The sequence below is a fragment of the Glandiceps talaboti genome, chromosome 7 (assembly GCF_964340395.1).
Source record: "Glandiceps talaboti chromosome 7, keGlaTala1.1, whole genome shotgun sequence".
In the NCBI taxonomy this organism is placed as follows: domain Eukaryota; kingdom Metazoa; phylum Hemichordata; class Enteropneusta; family Spengelidae; genus Glandiceps; species Glandiceps talaboti.
In genome coordinates, this window is record NC_135555.1 from 22,058,659 (window position 1) to 22,076,874 (window position 18,216).

General features: G+C 36.3%; 3 protein-coding genes across 3 annotated transcripts; all 3 read right to left on the reverse strand.

Moving 5' to 3' along the window:
* Positions 1-1,464: 1,464 nt before the first annotated feature.
* LOC144438095 (uncharacterized) lies at positions 1,465-4,530 on the reverse strand. The gene is made up of 4 exons (XM_078127124.1): positions 4,327-4,530; positions 3,367-3,515; positions 2,415-2,619; positions 1,465-1,716 (listed from the first exon to the last, which is right to left on the reverse strand). The coding sequence occupies exons 1-4, from the start codon at positions 4,528-4,530 to the stop codon at positions 1,465-1,467; spliced, it is 810 nt and encodes a 269-aa protein (XP_077983250.1).
* Positions 4,466-11,243, reverse strand: LOC144437335 (uncharacterized). The gene is made up of 8 exons (XM_078126259.1): positions 11,145-11,243; positions 10,502-10,705; positions 9,428-9,695; positions 8,637-8,830; positions 7,554-7,722; positions 6,611-6,759; positions 5,794-6,004; positions 4,466-4,806 (listed from the first exon to the last, which is right to left on the reverse strand). Exons 2-8 carry the CDS (start codon positions 10,658-10,660, stop codon positions 4,604-4,606), a joined length of 1,353 nt encoding a protein of 450 aa, XP_077982385.1. The 5' UTR covers positions 10,661-10,705; positions 11,145-11,243; the 3' UTR covers positions 4,466-4,603.
* On the reverse strand, positions 11,224-17,145 carry LOC144438096 (uncharacterized). Its single transcript, XM_078127125.1, has 5 exons — positions 14,760-17,145; positions 14,397-14,540; positions 12,702-12,842; positions 11,926-11,986; positions 11,224-11,311 (listed from the first exon to the last, which is right to left on the reverse strand). Exons 1-5 carry the CDS (start codon positions 17,143-17,145, stop codon positions 11,224-11,226), a joined length of 2,820 nt encoding a protein of 939 aa, XP_077983251.1.
* Positions 17,146-18,216: the final 1,071 nt, after the last annotated feature.

The following is an 18,216-nucleotide window of genomic DNA, read 5'->3' on the forward strand; positions in this document are numbered from 1 at the left end:
GAATACATGTAACAGCTTTTTAACTGTCTTTTTTAAAAATTTATGCATGAACCAATAGACTGAATCTCAACAGGCAGATTATTCCAGGCTTTGACGCCAGAGTATGAAATGGAAGATTGACCAAATGTTGTATGATTATATTCTAGAAAAAGTTTACGACTATGTCTTTGTCTTGTATCATAGGGATGATCTATAAGAGTAAAGTAATCTGTAATAGAGTGTGCAGACTTGTGATACATCAGATTATGTATAAAAGAGCTAACTTTAAATCTGTAAAGTTTGAAAATATTAAGGATTAGTGGAATAGGTATTTTCAACATTTGCTATGGTGGCGCTCTACTTCCTGTCTGTGTGTATCTTGGGGGTATACATGGTATAGGTTACTTGTTGCTTTCCTCAATGTCTGAACAATATGAAAAATATCCCTGATTTACACTTCTATAGTCGATTTTCCGGTTCCAAGATGCATTGCACGAGAGGACGTCGCTTATGTTGTTAGATTTAGTCTTTATTACATTTGAAATAACATTTTCATCAGGAAATGATGGTAAGACATGTTGACCTCTTTAATTATGGGTGATTTTACAGAACAAAGACTGAATGCCATCGATGACAGAGTTGGATTTTACTGGAAAACCCAGGGTATGGTCAGGTGACAATCATCCCCCTCATTAGCGCGTGCAAACCCCACCTGTGCATACAGAATACATGGCATTGTATAGAGAGACGCGCAATGAATCTTGGAACTGGTAACAGGTCCATTGGATGATAACCCCAATTTGAGTGAGGGCGCTGTATTTTCAATTTCCTGTTTGCAGTCTGGAATGGCCTATTGAGATTGCATGTACCACTGATGTTAGTGAGTAGTGTGCAAAAAATCAAAGAAGTTAAAAGTACTTCTGAGAATGTCGAACCACAGCATACAAAAAATAAAACAAAAAAAGAAAACCGACATTTGTTATACAAATGAGTTTATTGAATATTTCAGTGACAAGAAACAGACAAATTTTGAAATATACACAGTATTATATCATTCAACCTTTTCATAAATTTATTACATTGTCTTTAATATATGTCTAAAAAACAGCTAAACCACCAAAAACACACAATATTTTCTTCCATAGTGTCAGTTTCATGGTATGATATATTTCGGATGAATGAGTCAGCTGATGGGATATATAGCATGTGTTGTCTATTAATAACACATAGAGTAGTAGCACATTAAAATACAAACATTTGTTCTGGTTTAAAGCCACTGAAATTATGAAACAAACAAAATAAAAAGTTTTTTCTTCTTATATATACATACAGTCTTCAAAAAATATCCTGCACAATGGTCTTTGCATATCAATTTATGGACGATTTGATAATTTGTAAATGTGTGATTATATGGATGGACTTTTCGACAACCTGGTAATACACATTTTTTGTGATAATTCAGAAAGTACTTTTTTCTTTTCTGGTTTATGGTTTTCTCCACTCAAACTTAGCTAACGGATAAATAGCATCACAGAAAGCGATGTAATTAACGTCGTCTTTGTCGCCGATTTTAACATGGAACTGTTCATATAGAAGTTGGAATTCTCTTTCGCTGACTAAACTGTTGAGCTCCAGTTCACTGAGGACACGTCTGAATTGGGATCGAGAGACTGTACCGTTATGTACGCGGTCATAATCTTCAAACAGTGGGAACAACTGCATACTCCTTGTACGAACCTACCAAATATACAAAACAAAGGATTGATTTTAGATGCATGTAGGCTGAGCAAGATAATTAATAAAATATGCTCTGCACTTTGATATATTTTCTATTATATCATACAGGAGCCAAGATATGGGATATATACTCTGGTCGTTCTACATCACGAGAATGCATGTCTATGTCACTAGTTCTGCTGTGTTCAAAATATGAGTCAAAAAGTTCAAAATTGCTTTCCTAATTGATTGTGTCAGATGTAGGTATCATGTGTCGACAGAACAAAAAAAGAATAAATGACAATAAAAGTAGGTGGTAAATAACAAAATTTTGCCCAGTTCCCTACATCAGATTTTAATGAGATTGATTTGCACCCAGACTGCAGCTGTACTAGGCAAATGAGATAACCACTCCCCAACTGATAATACGCCTTTCCAAAAATTTGCCATGGTGTGCTCTACTTCCTGTGTGTGTACCTTGGGGGTATACATGGTATAGGTTACTCGGTTAATCATAGAGCACTGCTGCTTTCCTTGATGTCTGAACAATATGAAAAAATCCCTGATTTACATTTCTACAGAATACCAAGGGATAAAGTTCTTAAGAACCAGTACTATGAGGTGATGATACGCTCAATATGAGCGAGGGTGCTGTATTATCTATTTCCTGTTTGCAATCTGGAATGGCCTATTAACCATTAATTAAATTGATTACATACCCTATTAGCTAATCTTTCCAGTGTCAGCTGCAAGCACATTTTTTCTTCCGGAGGGAGAACATTCTGTTCCACTTCTACGGGTACACGGTATTGTTGTGGTGTTAACAACAGTGCCTTCTCTAAATTCTTCACGGTAAAGATGTCTTCTATCTCATCATTGAATTTCAAGTATTCCACATAGTTGGGATCTACTGGAGACTGGAAACTGAAGGAGTAGAGATGAATAGCGATTAATTGTCAGTATTGTAACTTATTGCATTAAGAATTTACCATGCTTGGGGTTATGGGTGGCTGAGTGGTTAAACCACTTGCCTCTTATCACTGCGGCCGGGGTTCGATCCCATTCAGGGTTTGATTAAATTTACCACACTGTAAGAAGAGTGTCGTTCAGTTTGACTCTACCGAACAACGCAGGCTTTCCTCAGGTACTCTGGTTTACTCCTACATTAACACTGAACCCATGAGGGATGGCCCTCACTGGACTTCTTGGGAGACAAGTGTTTATATACTTAGATGTTTATGATATCGATGGTCTATCTATTCACTACTTGAAGGTCCTTAATGATTTCAATGATGAACGTTTCAATGATGTTCGTGTTACGTACGACTGTGCATTCGTCACTATTTTAGATGTCTTAGTTTGTTGTCTTGACCAATCAGATCTCTTGATTTGCACCATCAATATACTGGTATAATATAATGCCATTTACTAGTATTTCATTTTGCCAGCCATCGACAAAATCAGAGAATATTGAAGGTATAGTTGAAATGAAGTTGAAACGTGAATTTTTATAAAGGAGGGCACTCTGATGAGCAATATTCACATAAAGTTTGTTGTTCATAACCTCACTGGATCAACTGTAGCAATGTTAGTCTATGTATAAGGTACCCAGTGACAGAGCACCCTCACTCATCTATAGTGTAGTTGGAGTTAAACATTGAGCATACTTACGCTTGTTCAAGAATGGCGACCTCTGACCCCTTTAAACCAAGATTGGCAGGATCCAAAGCACGACGGAATGTCTCCTTCTTCATGCGTCCTGTACGAAGTTTGTCGTAATCACGTAGGAATTCCAAAATACGAATCCTCTCTTTCATCACCTGAGAAAATAAGAACAGATGTTAGAATTTTCAGAAATCATGTCAAATGATAGACTTGAATTATTTTAAATATCCAAGTTCAATCATAATGTACATAACAACTGCCGACATCAGACCGTGGACAAACGGAAACTGTTACAAACAGGGAAAGTAAACAAATGAATTGGATTAATAATACTTGGCACAGCATGTTGGAACAGCAGAGACTTGTATTACATTTCATGGTTTAATAAGAACAGTTTTATGGCCTCTTTATGTGTATGTGATTTGTTTGTGAACATAAACTATTGCCAGTTATGTGACATGGCCATAAAATTGTATTTATTGGTTAGAATTTTGAGATTGATTAACAAAGACATGATGTTAATGACTGTGTGGGTGGCTGTGAATGAATTTTAAATTTCATCTCATGCATCTCAGGACTTCTAGAGTAACAACTTTGACATACTGTGAGTGGAGGTGTAAATGGTAACGATACTGTATAGGAACTAGACTGTGAGTGGAGGTGTAAATGGTAACGATACTGTATAGGAACTAGACTGTGAGTGGAGGTGTAAATGGAAACAATACTGTATAGGAACTAGACTATATCATACTGGAAAAAAATGGTGTACATCATGTAAATTGAGCTTGTGGAAGTTTTCAAGAAAAAAAATGACAGGTTCATCTACTCTTAAATAGTAGTCCCTGTTGTATTAATACTAATACCAAAATATTAAGATATAAGTTATAACACAGACTGATATTTTTATAGTTCATGTATTAATTTGCAGGAACTTCATTTTGTCAGTTTGTTGCTGATTTCACTCACCTTGGACTTGATTTTGGTGAGAACACTGTCGACGTCTGTGCATGCATTCTTCTCTAGATTAACCACTCTACTGTTGACAGCGTGTAGTTCAACCAATCTTTCCTGATACTTCATGTCTTGTTTGACACCTGGTTGTAACTCTTCTAAGAACCTCAAATAATTAAACCCAAAATTATCTGCAAATTTCATTTCCAAAGCAATCATTTCATCTTCTGTTGCGGTGAGGCTGAGATACGTCAAACACTGACGAAATTGTGAGTTGGTCACGTGGCCGCGATTATGACGATCGAAGTCCTGGAAACAAGGCTTTGCGAGAACTCGTCGTTGCATGGCTCTCCATTACGTTGTCTACGATTGAAACCACCATTCCATCGACGTTGTTCCAGCTTGTTGTACCAGGTTTATCCATTAAGAAGGTGTCTTGTGTAGGAACTTCGTTTGTTGGGGTCTTCTCTAAGTTTGGCTCAACTTGAGTAAACACTGGTAATAGATAAAAAGATCCACAAACCATAAATCCTACTTAAGCAACACAGGAAACAGTATTTTTCTGTTTTAACCAAGTGTTGACATACATTTAGCTTTATCCAAGGAATTCAAAATAAGTTTGACAACTTCTCATTTTGATATAAACGCTGATTTCTAAATATCAAATTTGAATCAAAACACTAATGAAAAATGAAGTTACTAAGTATTAGTTCGGTATTCACAGAACATCAAATTTTTATTTTCATGTACATTAATTTGATAAAAGACAACTAATTTTGAATAAATTATGACATTTATAAGACACAAATATTTCTCTGTAATTAATGCGATCTAGCAAGTTGGTCAAATACAGTTTTAATAATAACAATAGAGTGAATTTATAATGTGCCTGTTTTTTGAAGAGCTCCAGTTGCAGACACAGAACTACTAACAGAATGAGAGGATACAGAGAGACAATTTGAAAATATGGTAAGGATGCAGAGAGAAGTGTGTAAGTGAGTGAGAGTTAAGATTGAAATGGGTAAGTTTTAAGGGCAGAGTGGAAGGAAGACTTAGAGTTAGAGTGACAAAGAGTGAAGACTTCAAAACTGAAGCAGTGTAAGAAAGGGAACGCTCACCGAGCTTCTTTAGTGACAAAAATTGCAATCTATTTTTCATCTTGATGTAAAAGCCCACATTAGATTAGGATTTTTAAGTTTTTCACTTTAGTACAGTCACTATAGAAATCTTATATCATATTATTATTACTTTTCAATATCTTAAAGGCCTATGTTTCAATCCTAGGCCATCACATCAGTGTTAATTATCTTAATGAGGATTAATTGAGATCATTCTTTTGTTCTAGACCAACTTTTTGGGGCAAAAAAAATAATTTTCAAACCTAAATTCAAATCCTACTTTGCAGTGGGCCTTTACACATCTAAACGAAAAATATATTGCAATTTTTTGTTAACATTACATGGACACTGTTGCTATAGTTACCTGTGTCGACATCTACTTTGAAGTTTGGCCAGAGTACTCTACCGGGGTGTTTAGGATCATTATAGTAAGCACACAGAGCAAGAAACTCTGCCTCGGACAAGTTACTCTGTCCCATAGTACTCAAACCCATGGCTGTTAGACCAATACGGAAACGGGTCTGTGAGATTGAACCATTGCGTAGCGGATCAAAGTCTTGGAAGTATTCATTCACCTGAAAGATAAAGAAGAATTAGTAAATAAAAAATACCACATAAATAACGTCATACTAAAGTACATATATCTATCACACATTTTGATTTTAGTATCCGGTAGGTTTTTTTCCAGTGTACAAGTGTGTATATATTTTTTATGTAAACATGTACACATTATTTTCTTGTGTACAAGTTTATACATTGTTTTCTAGTGTACAAGTATGTATATTTTTTCAAGTATACAAATGTATACATTTTCTAATGTAAAAGTTTCACTTTGTACAGAGGCTGGTACTTGTTTTCAACCACACAGTGTGCCCTCTAATGATAGCTAAAATTTGTTGTTGTGAGTCAAAATGAGAAAAACCGAGATTTCTTGTGAGTCACCACATAGTATAAAGAGATAGGGGAATGCCAAATTTTGGTGCGTCACTAGATATTGTGTGCATCAGTGGCGTGTCAAATTGGCTGAGAGGACACACTAATCACACATACGTGTATGTTTGTACCTTGAATTTTTTCCCCTTCTTTTGCAGTGAACCATCACTTAGCCCACCAGTGTACTGGTGTATACCTACCGTTCCTTTTTACATCTTAGATAAAAAAAATAAAGTACATGTTCCTACCCTGATCCTATTAACTAATGAATGATGTCGTATTCTGCCTAAAACTTCTTCAAAGTTGACTTTACTGATATCAACAGGTTTCTTGGTCACAACAGAAGCATCTCCTGCATCTTTCATTTCATCACTTCCAATAGTAAAGCCAACAAACTCTGCAATAAAATAGACAATGTATAACAATCATTAACAAAAAATATGAGTGTGGCAGACAAATCTCAAATTTAAAGTTTAAAGGACTATGTTTCAATCCCAGGTCATTGCATTAGTGTTATCTTAATAAAGTTTGCATGAGTTTTTGGGTAAGGAACACAATTTGAAAATGAATTATAGAAAGAAAACAAATTAACTTATCATAGTGAAGAAATCATTTTTTTTTACCCTTTCTTCAACAACAACAACAACAACAACAACAACAACAACAGCAACAACAACAACAACAACAACAACGACGACGACGACGACGACGACGACGACAACAACAAGAAGGTAATATTAGATATGTACCACAAATTACTTGCACTGGTGCACACACATACTAGTGGTATTTTCACTGCAGTGCAATATCAAAAACATTATTGCATACCTAGCTGTATGCAAATGATATACAAGTGAGGACGCAATCGTTCACTACACACAAAATCATGTGATTGCACTGTATGATTTTTATGGAAATTTGCCATATCAGATAAACATATATAATAACAGAACCCCATGCCACATGAGTTCCAGTGTGGGTACTCAGGGTATCTGCACTCATGCTTTCTGCTGCACTTTCACAAGTGGGGTGAGTGAAAGTGCAGGTGCAGAAAACACTGCAAGCACTCATACAAATACACTGAGTACGCCACACTACACTCGCTATGCTCGTGAGAGTACGGGCGCAGAAAGTTAACTGAAGTAAATTTCTGGATTGAATGATTGTAACTTGACAAATCAGATATATTACCTCTGTCCACAGCTTGGACAAATGCTGGATAGTTGACATCTCCACGGCGTTCTGGGTCTTCAAATTTACGACAAAGTAACTTGAAGTCTTCTGATTGCACATTGAGACTCAAGAAATGTAAGATACGACCAAACTGGGAAAATGTGATGTTTCTTGTATTTGCTTTGCTCTGTTGAAAAGACAGAAATTAACTTGTAATGAACCTCATGGTTCTTTGAACTGGGACTGAGTGTCACAGAGTTTTGAAACCTACAAGGCCTTAAAAAACAACTTGTTTGGTTCCGGTTCCCCGACCCCACCTAGTTTTTTACGCTGACCCTAAACTGTTTTTAATGTATTCGAGAAAAATAAAATAAAATCGCGAAAATTGTGAAGTCTCGCAAGAAATAGTGGATGTGGAAAATGACATCAACTTAAAAAGACAATATAAAACTGTTCTTCCAATCTGTAATGGCTGTACATCTGATGAGATGAAGCCAATAACACAGAGAGAGACCATATGGAAAACTACAGAAAACATAACTACCTGAACTAGTCACACATGAAAAAAAAAAATCCAAAAAAAACTCCCAAAACATCTACCTACCCCACCTATTCTAAAATTGAGTGTAATCGGAACCGCACAATTTTTATTTTTAGGCCTAACACCCAAGCAAAATGATTTCACTTGTATACCTGATATTCATGCTATAAATGATAGTGGTACACACTGAATTTGCTTTTCTGGGATGTAACAGATTGTATTGTCTATAGATAGACAAGTATTGAAAAGATTTTATAATAGGCCTTTCCAAAATTTGCCATGATGGCGCTCTACTTCCTGTCTGTGTACCTTGGGGGTATACATTGTATAGGTTACTCAGTTAATCATAGAACACTCCTGCTTTCCCCTATGTCGGAACAATACGAAAAAAATCCCTGATTTACACTCTACAGAATACCAAGAAACAAAGCTCTTAAGAAACGATACTATGAGGTGATGATACCTCCAATTTGAGTGAGGGCGGTGTATTCTCAATTTCCTGTTTAAAAACTAAGCCTCCTTCAAAAGAAAAAAAAAAAAGAGTTAAAAATTGTACATACTCTGTCATAGTCTTTGAAATAGGCATACATCATGATACGTCGTTCTTGTACGGTCACTGACAAATCCATCAATACCTCAGCTACTCTGGCTTCTTCTACATCACTCAATGGATTGAGATATCTGGACAAAGCACCTAGTGGTGGTCTTTTCACTTCCATTGTTGGTTTCTTCTCCAAGTCTGGGTCATTAAATGCTGCAGATACAAACAAGTGAAATGATGACGGTATCCCATGTTATTTATAAATTATATATATAGATAGCAAGTTGATTGGTAAGAATGCACCATAAAATTTAAATATATACACCAACATTTTATGCTATGCTCCTTTATTTTCTTTAATACAATTGTCCGATTAAAATTGAATTTCAAATCTATTTTCGTCAACAACTTGCAGAATTGTAATCCCCCCCCCCCCCCCCCCTGGATATGAGTGGGCAGGGGGCGGATGAACATTTTTTTTTTTTTTTTTTTTTTAAATATTTTTTTTATTTTCCAAAAGATTTTTTATTTAGTCATCTGACAAGAAAGCAATCAATATGATCCAGTTAACTGCCTCGTCTTCACTTGTCATTGAATGGGTTTACTGTGTTTATACACTCCTACTTATCCCTTCATGAAAAGAGTGAAGAGAATTTACATCAAAGCTTGTCCCCTTGTGCTTGGCAGATGTTACTGAGTTAGCTTATGTCTATATTCTTACATTGAAATTTTACCTCCCTCCCACATACAATCTTTTTTGTGACGTCACCTAACCATTTCACTTCATTGATCTCTTTCAACAAGACTTACCACTTTCCATCAGGTCACAGAATTCCTTGTATCGTACTCTGCCGTCTTTGATTTTGTAGTAATCCACCACTTTCTGTATATCACTGCGTGATAACTGTGCCTCCTTGCCCACAGCCAATGACAGACCACAGATGAACTGGTTCTCGGTGATAATGTAGCTACGTAGTCTGTCGTGATCACGGAAAAACTCAGTGGTACGGATACCATTTTTGTACACAGCTGTACGGATCTTGTCAAAGACATCATCAACGGACCGTGGTGCTACAGTCTGAATTAGAAAAAAAAACCACATTAAGACTTATATAATCTTGATTTGATCACTGAGCAATATCAAACCTTCTGATTTTTTGATTTTTTTTTTTTTTTTTGGGGGGGGGGGGGGTAATTATACCAACCCCTAATCTACACAATTCATTGAACCAATATAGAACCAAACAACAGAAATCATAGTTGATAGAAGTAGTTTGCAAATGTGATATTTTCCTATAACTAGATATTATGCCCCAATATTTTTCTTTGTTCAGCCAAGGAAAATACAAGTGACCTCAGGGCACTTGTTACTTCTCGGCAAGTGACTCATAGTGACAACCCTTAGGTCATGAGTATTTTCCAGCTGAATGAAGAAACAATATTGGGAATAATATAATTATACCATCGCCAGTGATATAAAAGTAAAATTGGGGAAAGTAATGGCACTTTTGAAAGTTTTTACTCATATTTCGAACACAGCAGAACCAGTGACATAGACAATGTGTTGTCGTGACATAGGCATGCGTTGTTGTGAGGTAGAACGACCAGAGTATATATTCCATATTTTTTTATTGAACCTGGCTTGCGCATGGTACAATACTACATTTTATCTGTCTCAACTACCCATTTCGAGTACCACAGGAAGGTCTTGTGTATTGGTAATAGCCAAACGATGTAATTTGAAAACAATCTATTGGATGACTAATTTTCTTCTTCATAACAGACATTTCCAATGCCTCATCAGCATCACTGATGAGACAATAATGATAAATTAATCCTCTGGGGAAAATACATCAAATCAGAAATTCCTACACGTTGACTTACCTTGGCTGGTATGTTATACTCAGCTTTAGCTGGGCTACCTGGATATTCTAAATCCTCAACCAAGGTGTCTTTGATAGCCTCTACATCATGGTGGAAATTCAAGTAGTTACAGAGACTAGCTTTACTTGGATCCAGGTATTTCTGAGCCAGTGTTTGCATCTCATTCTCTGTCACGTCTGGTGGACCAGGAAAACTACGATAGAACTGTAACACAAATGAAAATAAAGTTCAACGTCTGACCGAAAAAATAAAGATCTACAGATAGGACGATATTCCAACAGAAAATCCTCGCATCAATAACTATACTACGCTGTTTTGATTTGTGATATGTAACTATATCAGGTATCTATGTTACACTGTGATGTAGCGTTTAAAGTCTAATTTCAAACACAGTATGTATGTCACGTGACTGTCACATGATGTCCATGTGATTTCTTCCTTACATGACTTTCTGTGACCAACCCATTGTGGTGACTCTGTCAAAATCTTCATAACACATTTGTCATGTGACTGTCACATGATGTCCATGTGATTTCTTTCTGACATGGCTTTCTGTGACCAATCCATTCTGGTGTCTGTCAACATCTACATAACACATTTGTCATGTGACTGTCACATGGTGTCCATGTGATTTCTTTCTTACCTGGCTTTCTGTGACCAATCCATTGTGGTGTCTGTCAAAGTCTTCGTAACAAGTTCTGACATTGATTCCATGGTATTAATTAAAATGGTGCAATTCTCCTCAGAATATCAGTACATCTACTACGAAAGGATGGACTGAGAGGACGTTGAGAGCGATGTGTCCCCAGACTAAAGGATATAAAGAAAATAACGTTTTGGAAATGTGTCACATAACAACTATATACAATCTCGACTGAGAGCAATAAATATCAATAGCGACTTCACAATAAATGTCAGTATGTGTCAGATGATAAACACATCTAATTGAATTTTGGAAAACAACAGCCACTAGTATTGAGGGTGATAAATATTGATAACGACCTTATAATAAATGTGTCTAAAAGATAAACATAATTCTGAAATTGTCACTGAGGGTAATAAACATTAATAATGACTCCACAATATCCCATGGTGATTACATCAACAATATAAACTTCACCATATCCCTTCATAATTATAACAATAGCAATTTCACTATATTCCAGGGTAATAATACCAATAATGACTTTGTCATATCCCACTATGATTATATGAGTAATAACCTCATTATATCATTAATAACTTTGTGACATCACAGGTTTATAATGCTACTTATGAAATATTATCATACCAGGAGAATAATCGATATAATGACCCAAGAATTTCAAAAGGTTAACAATACAATAATGACTTTGTGATATCTGGGCAATATATTTCATTATCTCATCTGTAATAAGTATTCAATAGCAAAGTGATATACTTACTATTCTGTGACTTCTACTTTTCTTGCTTGTGGTTCAGTCTTCAAATCATTTGGTTCAAAAACTGTGAAAAATACAATTTTAGATAAAAAAGTTACCACTCACTTTTAAAATAATGTCACATAAATTGTTCTAAATTACTGTCAATCAATCAATCATTCAATCAATCAATCAATCAGTCAATCTATCAATTAATCAATCACGCAATCAATCAATCAATCAATCAGTCAGTCAGTCACTCAGTCAATCAATCACTCAGTCAGTCAGTCAATCAATCAATCAATCAATCAATCAATCAATCAATCACTCAATCAATCACTCACTCACTCACTCAATCAGTCAATCAGTCAATCAATCAATCAATCAATCGAGTGCCTGTATCCAATACAAAGTAAAGTTCAGAGGCACTGTACAGTTAAATATTGAAAACCTTCGCGTTTTAAGGTTTTTCCTGAAGGCATTGACTGTGGGTGTCTGTCAGAGCTCCGGTGTCAATTTGTTTTAAAGACGAGGTGTGGCATGTGAGAAAGCATGGCCACCAAAGGAATTAATTTTAATATTGTCACTGAAAACATTTCATTTTTAGTGACTCTCATAATGTCAGTAATGCAGGTTTAATGAAAAAAAAACATACATCGACAGGACAACATCTTTTGAACAGAAACATGTGACTACTCCAAAATTTGTGGTCAATATGTGTTATTGATTTTGATTTTACTAGTTCATAACCCTGTTACCCAATTAAACAGATATTCTGTGTACTATCCCAGAATACTCACCACAATCGATGACATCAGAGAATTTACGATAATTAATCATTCCATCGTTTTTATCTTCGTATTTATCTGTCAGTGCCTGCTCATCTTCGGGGAATAGTTGTATTCCAAAGCTTTGATCCAGAACACGCTTAAATTGTGATGCTGTGGGGAAAAAAATGCATACTTTTAATTACAAACATCTGTTCCCAATAACTATAAAATCTACAGAGTAATCTACCGTTATGGTTCAATCAATACCAGCTGCTAACAATAATGATACAATAAATATGATAATATCTCTTAAATAAATAGTTCAATATGTACATCATTTCTTATAAAAACATTTCAATTTTAATGGTTCATACAAATATTTGTGTATGTTATGATACATTTAGATGAATAACAATAAATGTGACTCGCATTATTTCTGTATTATTCATTGCTTAGGCTTAAAAATGAAAATTATGTGGTTCCAATTATGCTCAATTTTAGAATAGGTGGGATAGGTAGATTTTTTATGTTATTTTTTATATACCGGGGGTATATATTTTTTCATATGTGAGTGTCTAGTTAAGGTAGTTATGTTTTCCACTGTTTTCCATATGGTCTCTGTGTTATTAGTTTCTTCTCATCAGATGTACAGCCAGTACAGACTGGAAGAACAGATTTGTATTGTCTTTTTAAGATGGTGCCAGTTTTTGCATCATCCACTATTTCTTTGCGAGAGATATCACAATTGTCCTGATTTTTTCCCTTGAATATGTAAAATAATGTTTAGGGTGAAAACCTATAGGTGGGGTTCGGGTAACCAGAACCAAACAATTTTTTTGCCTTACAACAAGTCTATAGGTTTTTTGCTTTGAACTCCCTATCAGTAGAATGAATAACAGACTACGTTACTTTAAGGAGAGTTTAGCCTAGGAAATAGTCATCAGGGATTTTTGGCTCTTGTCTATGTAGGGAAGGCAAGAGCCAAAAATCCCCACATGACAGTCTAGAAAATTTATGATTATGTGTAGTTAGTGATCTGAATACATAACGTCATGCTGACCATGTTGGATTTATCTACATTTTTATTTGCCATCATGTGAGAAATATGTAATACGTAGAATAGCAATATAGATATGTTTTTTAATAATAATTTTCTGAATAAATGGGTCAATCTGTTGACAAAGACTGAAGTACGCAGTCAAAAATATCAGATAACAATTTTCAAGTTTGTGTTTGGATCAAAAGTTTAAAAATTACCAACACTGAATTACCAACACAGATGAACTTTCATTTAAAGATGTTTTTTATTGTTCAACTCAGGCAAATAATTATGATATCAACTCTTCATTTAGTTAATGACATTAACAGTAACAGCATGCACACTACTACAATTACACTAGACATGAGGTATAATTTCTTGAAGTTCAAACAAAATCCATGGTCAGCAATCAACTGAACTGTTTCTTTCATGCAGTTACTGTTCATATCATTAAGTTAACTAAATAAAGAGTCTACACTGTGTATGTGATATTTGTCTCTTATCTTTCTTGTGTCTATCTCAACATGAAACCTTGTGATCAGACTCACTGATCTTAATAGTTCATTTAACAGCTTGGGCAAGCTTTTCTGCAAAGAGCTGTAATATGTGGTATGTAGAGAGTGAAAGTCCCCACACTTCTGAAACTGTGTACTGCAATGTATGTTATGTAGATTATTTCAACTTACTTGAAATGTAACCAGATCTGAGTCTGTCATAGTCTTTGAAGAACTCGGTCACACGAGCTCGTCTGGAGAGAATCTTAGTTCGGATCTGATCCTCCAACACATTGATAGATCTTTCAGACATCTTGAATGATGTCCAGTTGTGCCCTTGTGGTCAGATTCACGTCAACGGTTTTCCCTTTTTATTCTAGTAAACATAAACAGAATAAATACATAGTATTCAAATTGAACTTTTGTTCCAAACACAACTAGAAAATTTACCTGAAATTTTCGACTGTACACTTCAGTCTTTGTCAACAGATTGACCCACTATTCAGCACACGTGACCTTACAGGACACGTGAGCCTAATAAGGGGTCAAAGGTGCCTGGAAGTTTGTATCGTCCCCCGTCTCTGTTTAGTGATGGTTTGAGTGCTCGGATGTAAATAGCTTCTTTCACTCCCCGTTCAAAATATCTGGTTTCAGTGTCCAGTATCTTCACTTCATTTATGTTAACCGAGTGACCGGGTGATTCAATGTGGATGTGTTGGGAGACCTCTGATGTGCTGGAACTAGGTCTTCTGTGTTCCAAAAATCTGGTCTTGAGTGATCTCTCAGTTTCCCCTATATATGAATCTTTGCATTGGCCTGTGTTGGTCTGGCCCTGGCAAGGAATTTGGTACACTACTCCACATACATGTTCCTTTTTAGTCTTGTCCTTTGGAGACACCAATAATTGCCGCAAGGTTTTAGTGGGCTTGATGCAGGTGTTTATACCGTAAGCAGTAAAGATTCTTTTTAGTGCCTCTGAAGTGTCCTTGATGTAAGGTAGGACCACTAAACCCTTACTTGGTTGTTCCTTCTTACGGATGGTCTTTGACTTTTGAGGCTGGATGACTGTGGCTTTATCTACTGCCCACTTTGGGTATCCACACCTATACAGTGCCTGGTTGATGTGAGTCTTTTCTTCTTCACGATCTGAGTTGTAGGTAATCACCGTATCTGCTCTGTGATGAAGCGTCCGGATCACACCTAGTTTGTGCTGTAAAGGGTGGTTAGAGTAAAAATTGAGGTACTGGTCTGTATGGGTGGGTTTGCGGTAGATTTTAGTTTTTAAAGAGCCATCATCCTGAATAACTGTGGTCGTATCTAGGAAAGCCAGAGACCTATCCTGTTCTTCCTCGGTGGTAAACTTGATGTCTGGGTCAAGACTGTTAAGATGGTCAGTGAATTCCTGAGAGTGACACTTTTTAAGTTTTGTGTGCGTGTCGTCCACGTATCTGTACCACCATAATGGAGGATGGGGGGCTGTTTCTATGGCGCGGAGTTCTAATTGCTCCATGTACAGATTGCATACTATGGGGGAAACAGGTGACCCCATAGCTGCACCATGAATTTGTTGGAAGAACACACAATCATAAACAAAATAAGTGCACTTCAGACAAACACTGAGTAGCTTAACCACTTGGCTGGGTGATAAACTGGTTCGCTGGTTAAGGGTGGTGTCCTCCTGTAGTCTATGTAATATCACATCCAATGCTTTGTCAATAGGTACTGAGGTGAACAAAGCAGTTACATCATAAGAACGTAACTCCTCATCAGGTTCAACCCTTTCCTTCTTGATAGCATCTGCAAATTGTTGGGAGTTGACGACGTGATGTTTAGACTTGCCAACCAGTGGAGATAGAATACCAGCCAGAAATTTAGCACAGTTGTACGTTATGGATCCTACACTGCTGACAATGGGACGAAGAGGAATATTCAGTTTATGAACTTTAGGTAGCCCATAAAACTTTGGAGGAGTCTCTGAAGTAGGGTACAGCTGTCTGTATTGGACTCTGTTTAACCCACCTTCTTCTTCCAGTTGTTGTAATACTGACACCAGCTCCTTCTTATACTTGGTGGTAGGGTCCCTCTTGCCCAATTTAAGATAAGTTCCGCTGTCACTCAGTAGGTCTTGACACTTCTGTTTATAGTCCGATGTATTCAGAACTACTACCATACGTCCCTTATCTGCAGGTAAAATCTGGATGTCATTGTCCTGCTTCAGATCTTTCAAAGCTAGTTGTTCTTCCTTCGATAAATTCGATTCTATTTTCTTGGGACGCATTAAGATGTTAACCACTTTGCTGCGTAACTCGTTCGAATCCCTCTCATTCAAATTACGACATGCTACTTCAGTCTGGGTCACGATGTCGACGACTGGTACTTCCGGGTTGGTGACTGCAAAATTTAGACCTTTCGCCAACACAGAGAACTCCGGATCACTAAGAATCCTGTCTGAACAGTTCTTAACCCATTTACTGATACACTCCGACGCTAGATTGGTTTTAACCTGGTCTTTACGGTCCTTATCTGCGAGGTGTGCAAACTTCGCTTGTTGACGTTTCTTGGAGGTATCGTGTTCACGTATCTGTGACCTTTGACATCTTGACCTAGTTTCAGTAGCTACGTCTTCTGGTAGTGACTCGGCTATACGGGACTCAGCGTCAACTTTATCTTTGTTCAGGAGGTTTAATTTGTGCACATTTTGTCCTATACGTACATTTAAGAGTTGTTTTTCCGATCTTTTGAGGATACTGTTGGCTTTATCCCCCTTTACCGTGCTCTTCAATTGTAAGCTCTTCGGAGTGACATTGTGGTGTTTACAATGCAAATTAAAACGAAGATGGTTGCGATACCGTGCGATCTTTATGCACGTCTTTTCCAGGCGTCTCACGTTGTCTAAGCAAGACTTGCCAAATTCATTCCTTATCTTCAAATGGAAATTCATCTGTGTTGGTAAACCATAGTATTCAAATTGAACTTTTGTTCCAAACACAACTAGAAAATTTACCTGAAATTTTCGACTGTACACTTCAGTCTTTGAAAGAAGCTATTTACATCCGAGCACTCAAACCATCACTAAACAGAGACGGGGGACGATACAAACTTCCAGGCACCTTTGACCCCTTATTAGGCTCACGTGTCCTGTAAGGTCACGTGTGCTGAATAGTGGGTCAATCTGTTGACAAAGACTGAAGTGTACAGTCGAAAATTTCAGGTAAATTTTCTAGTTGTGTTTGGAACAAAAGTTCAATTTGAATACTATGGTTTACCAACACAGATGAATTTCCATTTGAAGAATAAATACATTGATAGTTCTTTCAGGCATCATGAACGATGTTCCATTGTTTTCCCTTTTATTCAAGTAAACATAAACATAAACGAATAAGTATTTGGAAATAGCTCATTAGGTGATGAATTATAAATATGCACAAATTTTTACAATAAAATTGAATAATATTATGAAATAAACTGTTGATCTTTCTGTATTACATTCAGCTCAGAACAAACAAAATATTAAATGGCTATCATAAAGCTGAACATCGTTGAGATTTGAGACTGTTTTTAGTATGTTTTCCACTAGTAGTTTTTATCACTTTTGTAGCGTTTCAGTGCCTATGGACTTTTAGGATATATGGCGCTTTACAAGTGATATTATTATTATTGTTATTATTATTATTATAGATTAGTAATTATGCAACAATTTTAGTAAAAAAAATATCTGTGAAAAATGTGTGTTTCGATCAATCTCGCCTCGATGGTGTACGTCCTTGACCTTGTTGCGATCGGCTTTGTTTATCTTCAAGTTGTGGGTAAGGCCATGGAAGTATAACCCACGATAACACCTATATGTTTGTTTTGACATGCCTTCATTGCTTCATCATTGGCAATATATTACAATGGTCACCGTGCGTACGCGTGATTACATATGAGCAGTTCACTTACAAGGTAATGTTTACAGTGATTTTTTTACCTGTCTTGTTTCCAGAGTTTGATTACGTCTTGCCGACGCCTAACA

Coding starts and splice junctions, on each gene's coding strand:
- LOC144438095 (XM_078127124.1), bottom strand. CDS start 4,530: ATGATTGCTTTGGAAATGAAATTTGCAGATAATTTTGGGTTTAATTAT. Junction 2,620..3,366: donor GTCGCCATTCTTGAACAAGC/GTAAGTATGCTC, acceptor CTACTCCTTCAG/TTTCCAGTCTCCAGTAGATC. Junction 1,717..2,414: donor TGGAAAGATTAGCTAATAGG/GTATGTAATCAA, acceptor TATATTTGGTAG/GTTCGTACAAGGAGTATGCA.
- LOC144437335 (XM_078126259.1), bottom strand. CDS start 10,660: ATGCAAACACTGGCTCAGAAATACCTGGATCCAAGTAAAGCTAGTCTC. Junction 8,831..9,427: donor CTGTGACCTGATGGAAAGTG/GTAAGTCTTGTT, acceptor TTGTATCTGCAG/CATTTAATGACCCAGACTTG. Junction 6,760..7,553: donor TGTCCAAGCTGTGGACAGAG/GTAATATATCTG, acceptor ATTTTATTGCAG/AGTTTGTTGGCTTTACTATT.
- LOC144438096 (XM_078127125.1), bottom strand. CDS start 17,145: ATGAATTTCCATTTGAAGATAAGGAATGAATTTGGCAAGTCTTGCTTA. Junction 12,843..14,396: donor CAGATCTGGTTACATTTCAA/GTAAGTTGAAAT, acceptor TTTTCCCCACAG/CATCACAATTTAAGCGTGTT. Junction 11,987..12,701: donor CTCTGATGTCATCGATTGTG/GTGAGTATTCTG, acceptor TATTTTTCACAG/TTTTTGAACCAAATGATTTG.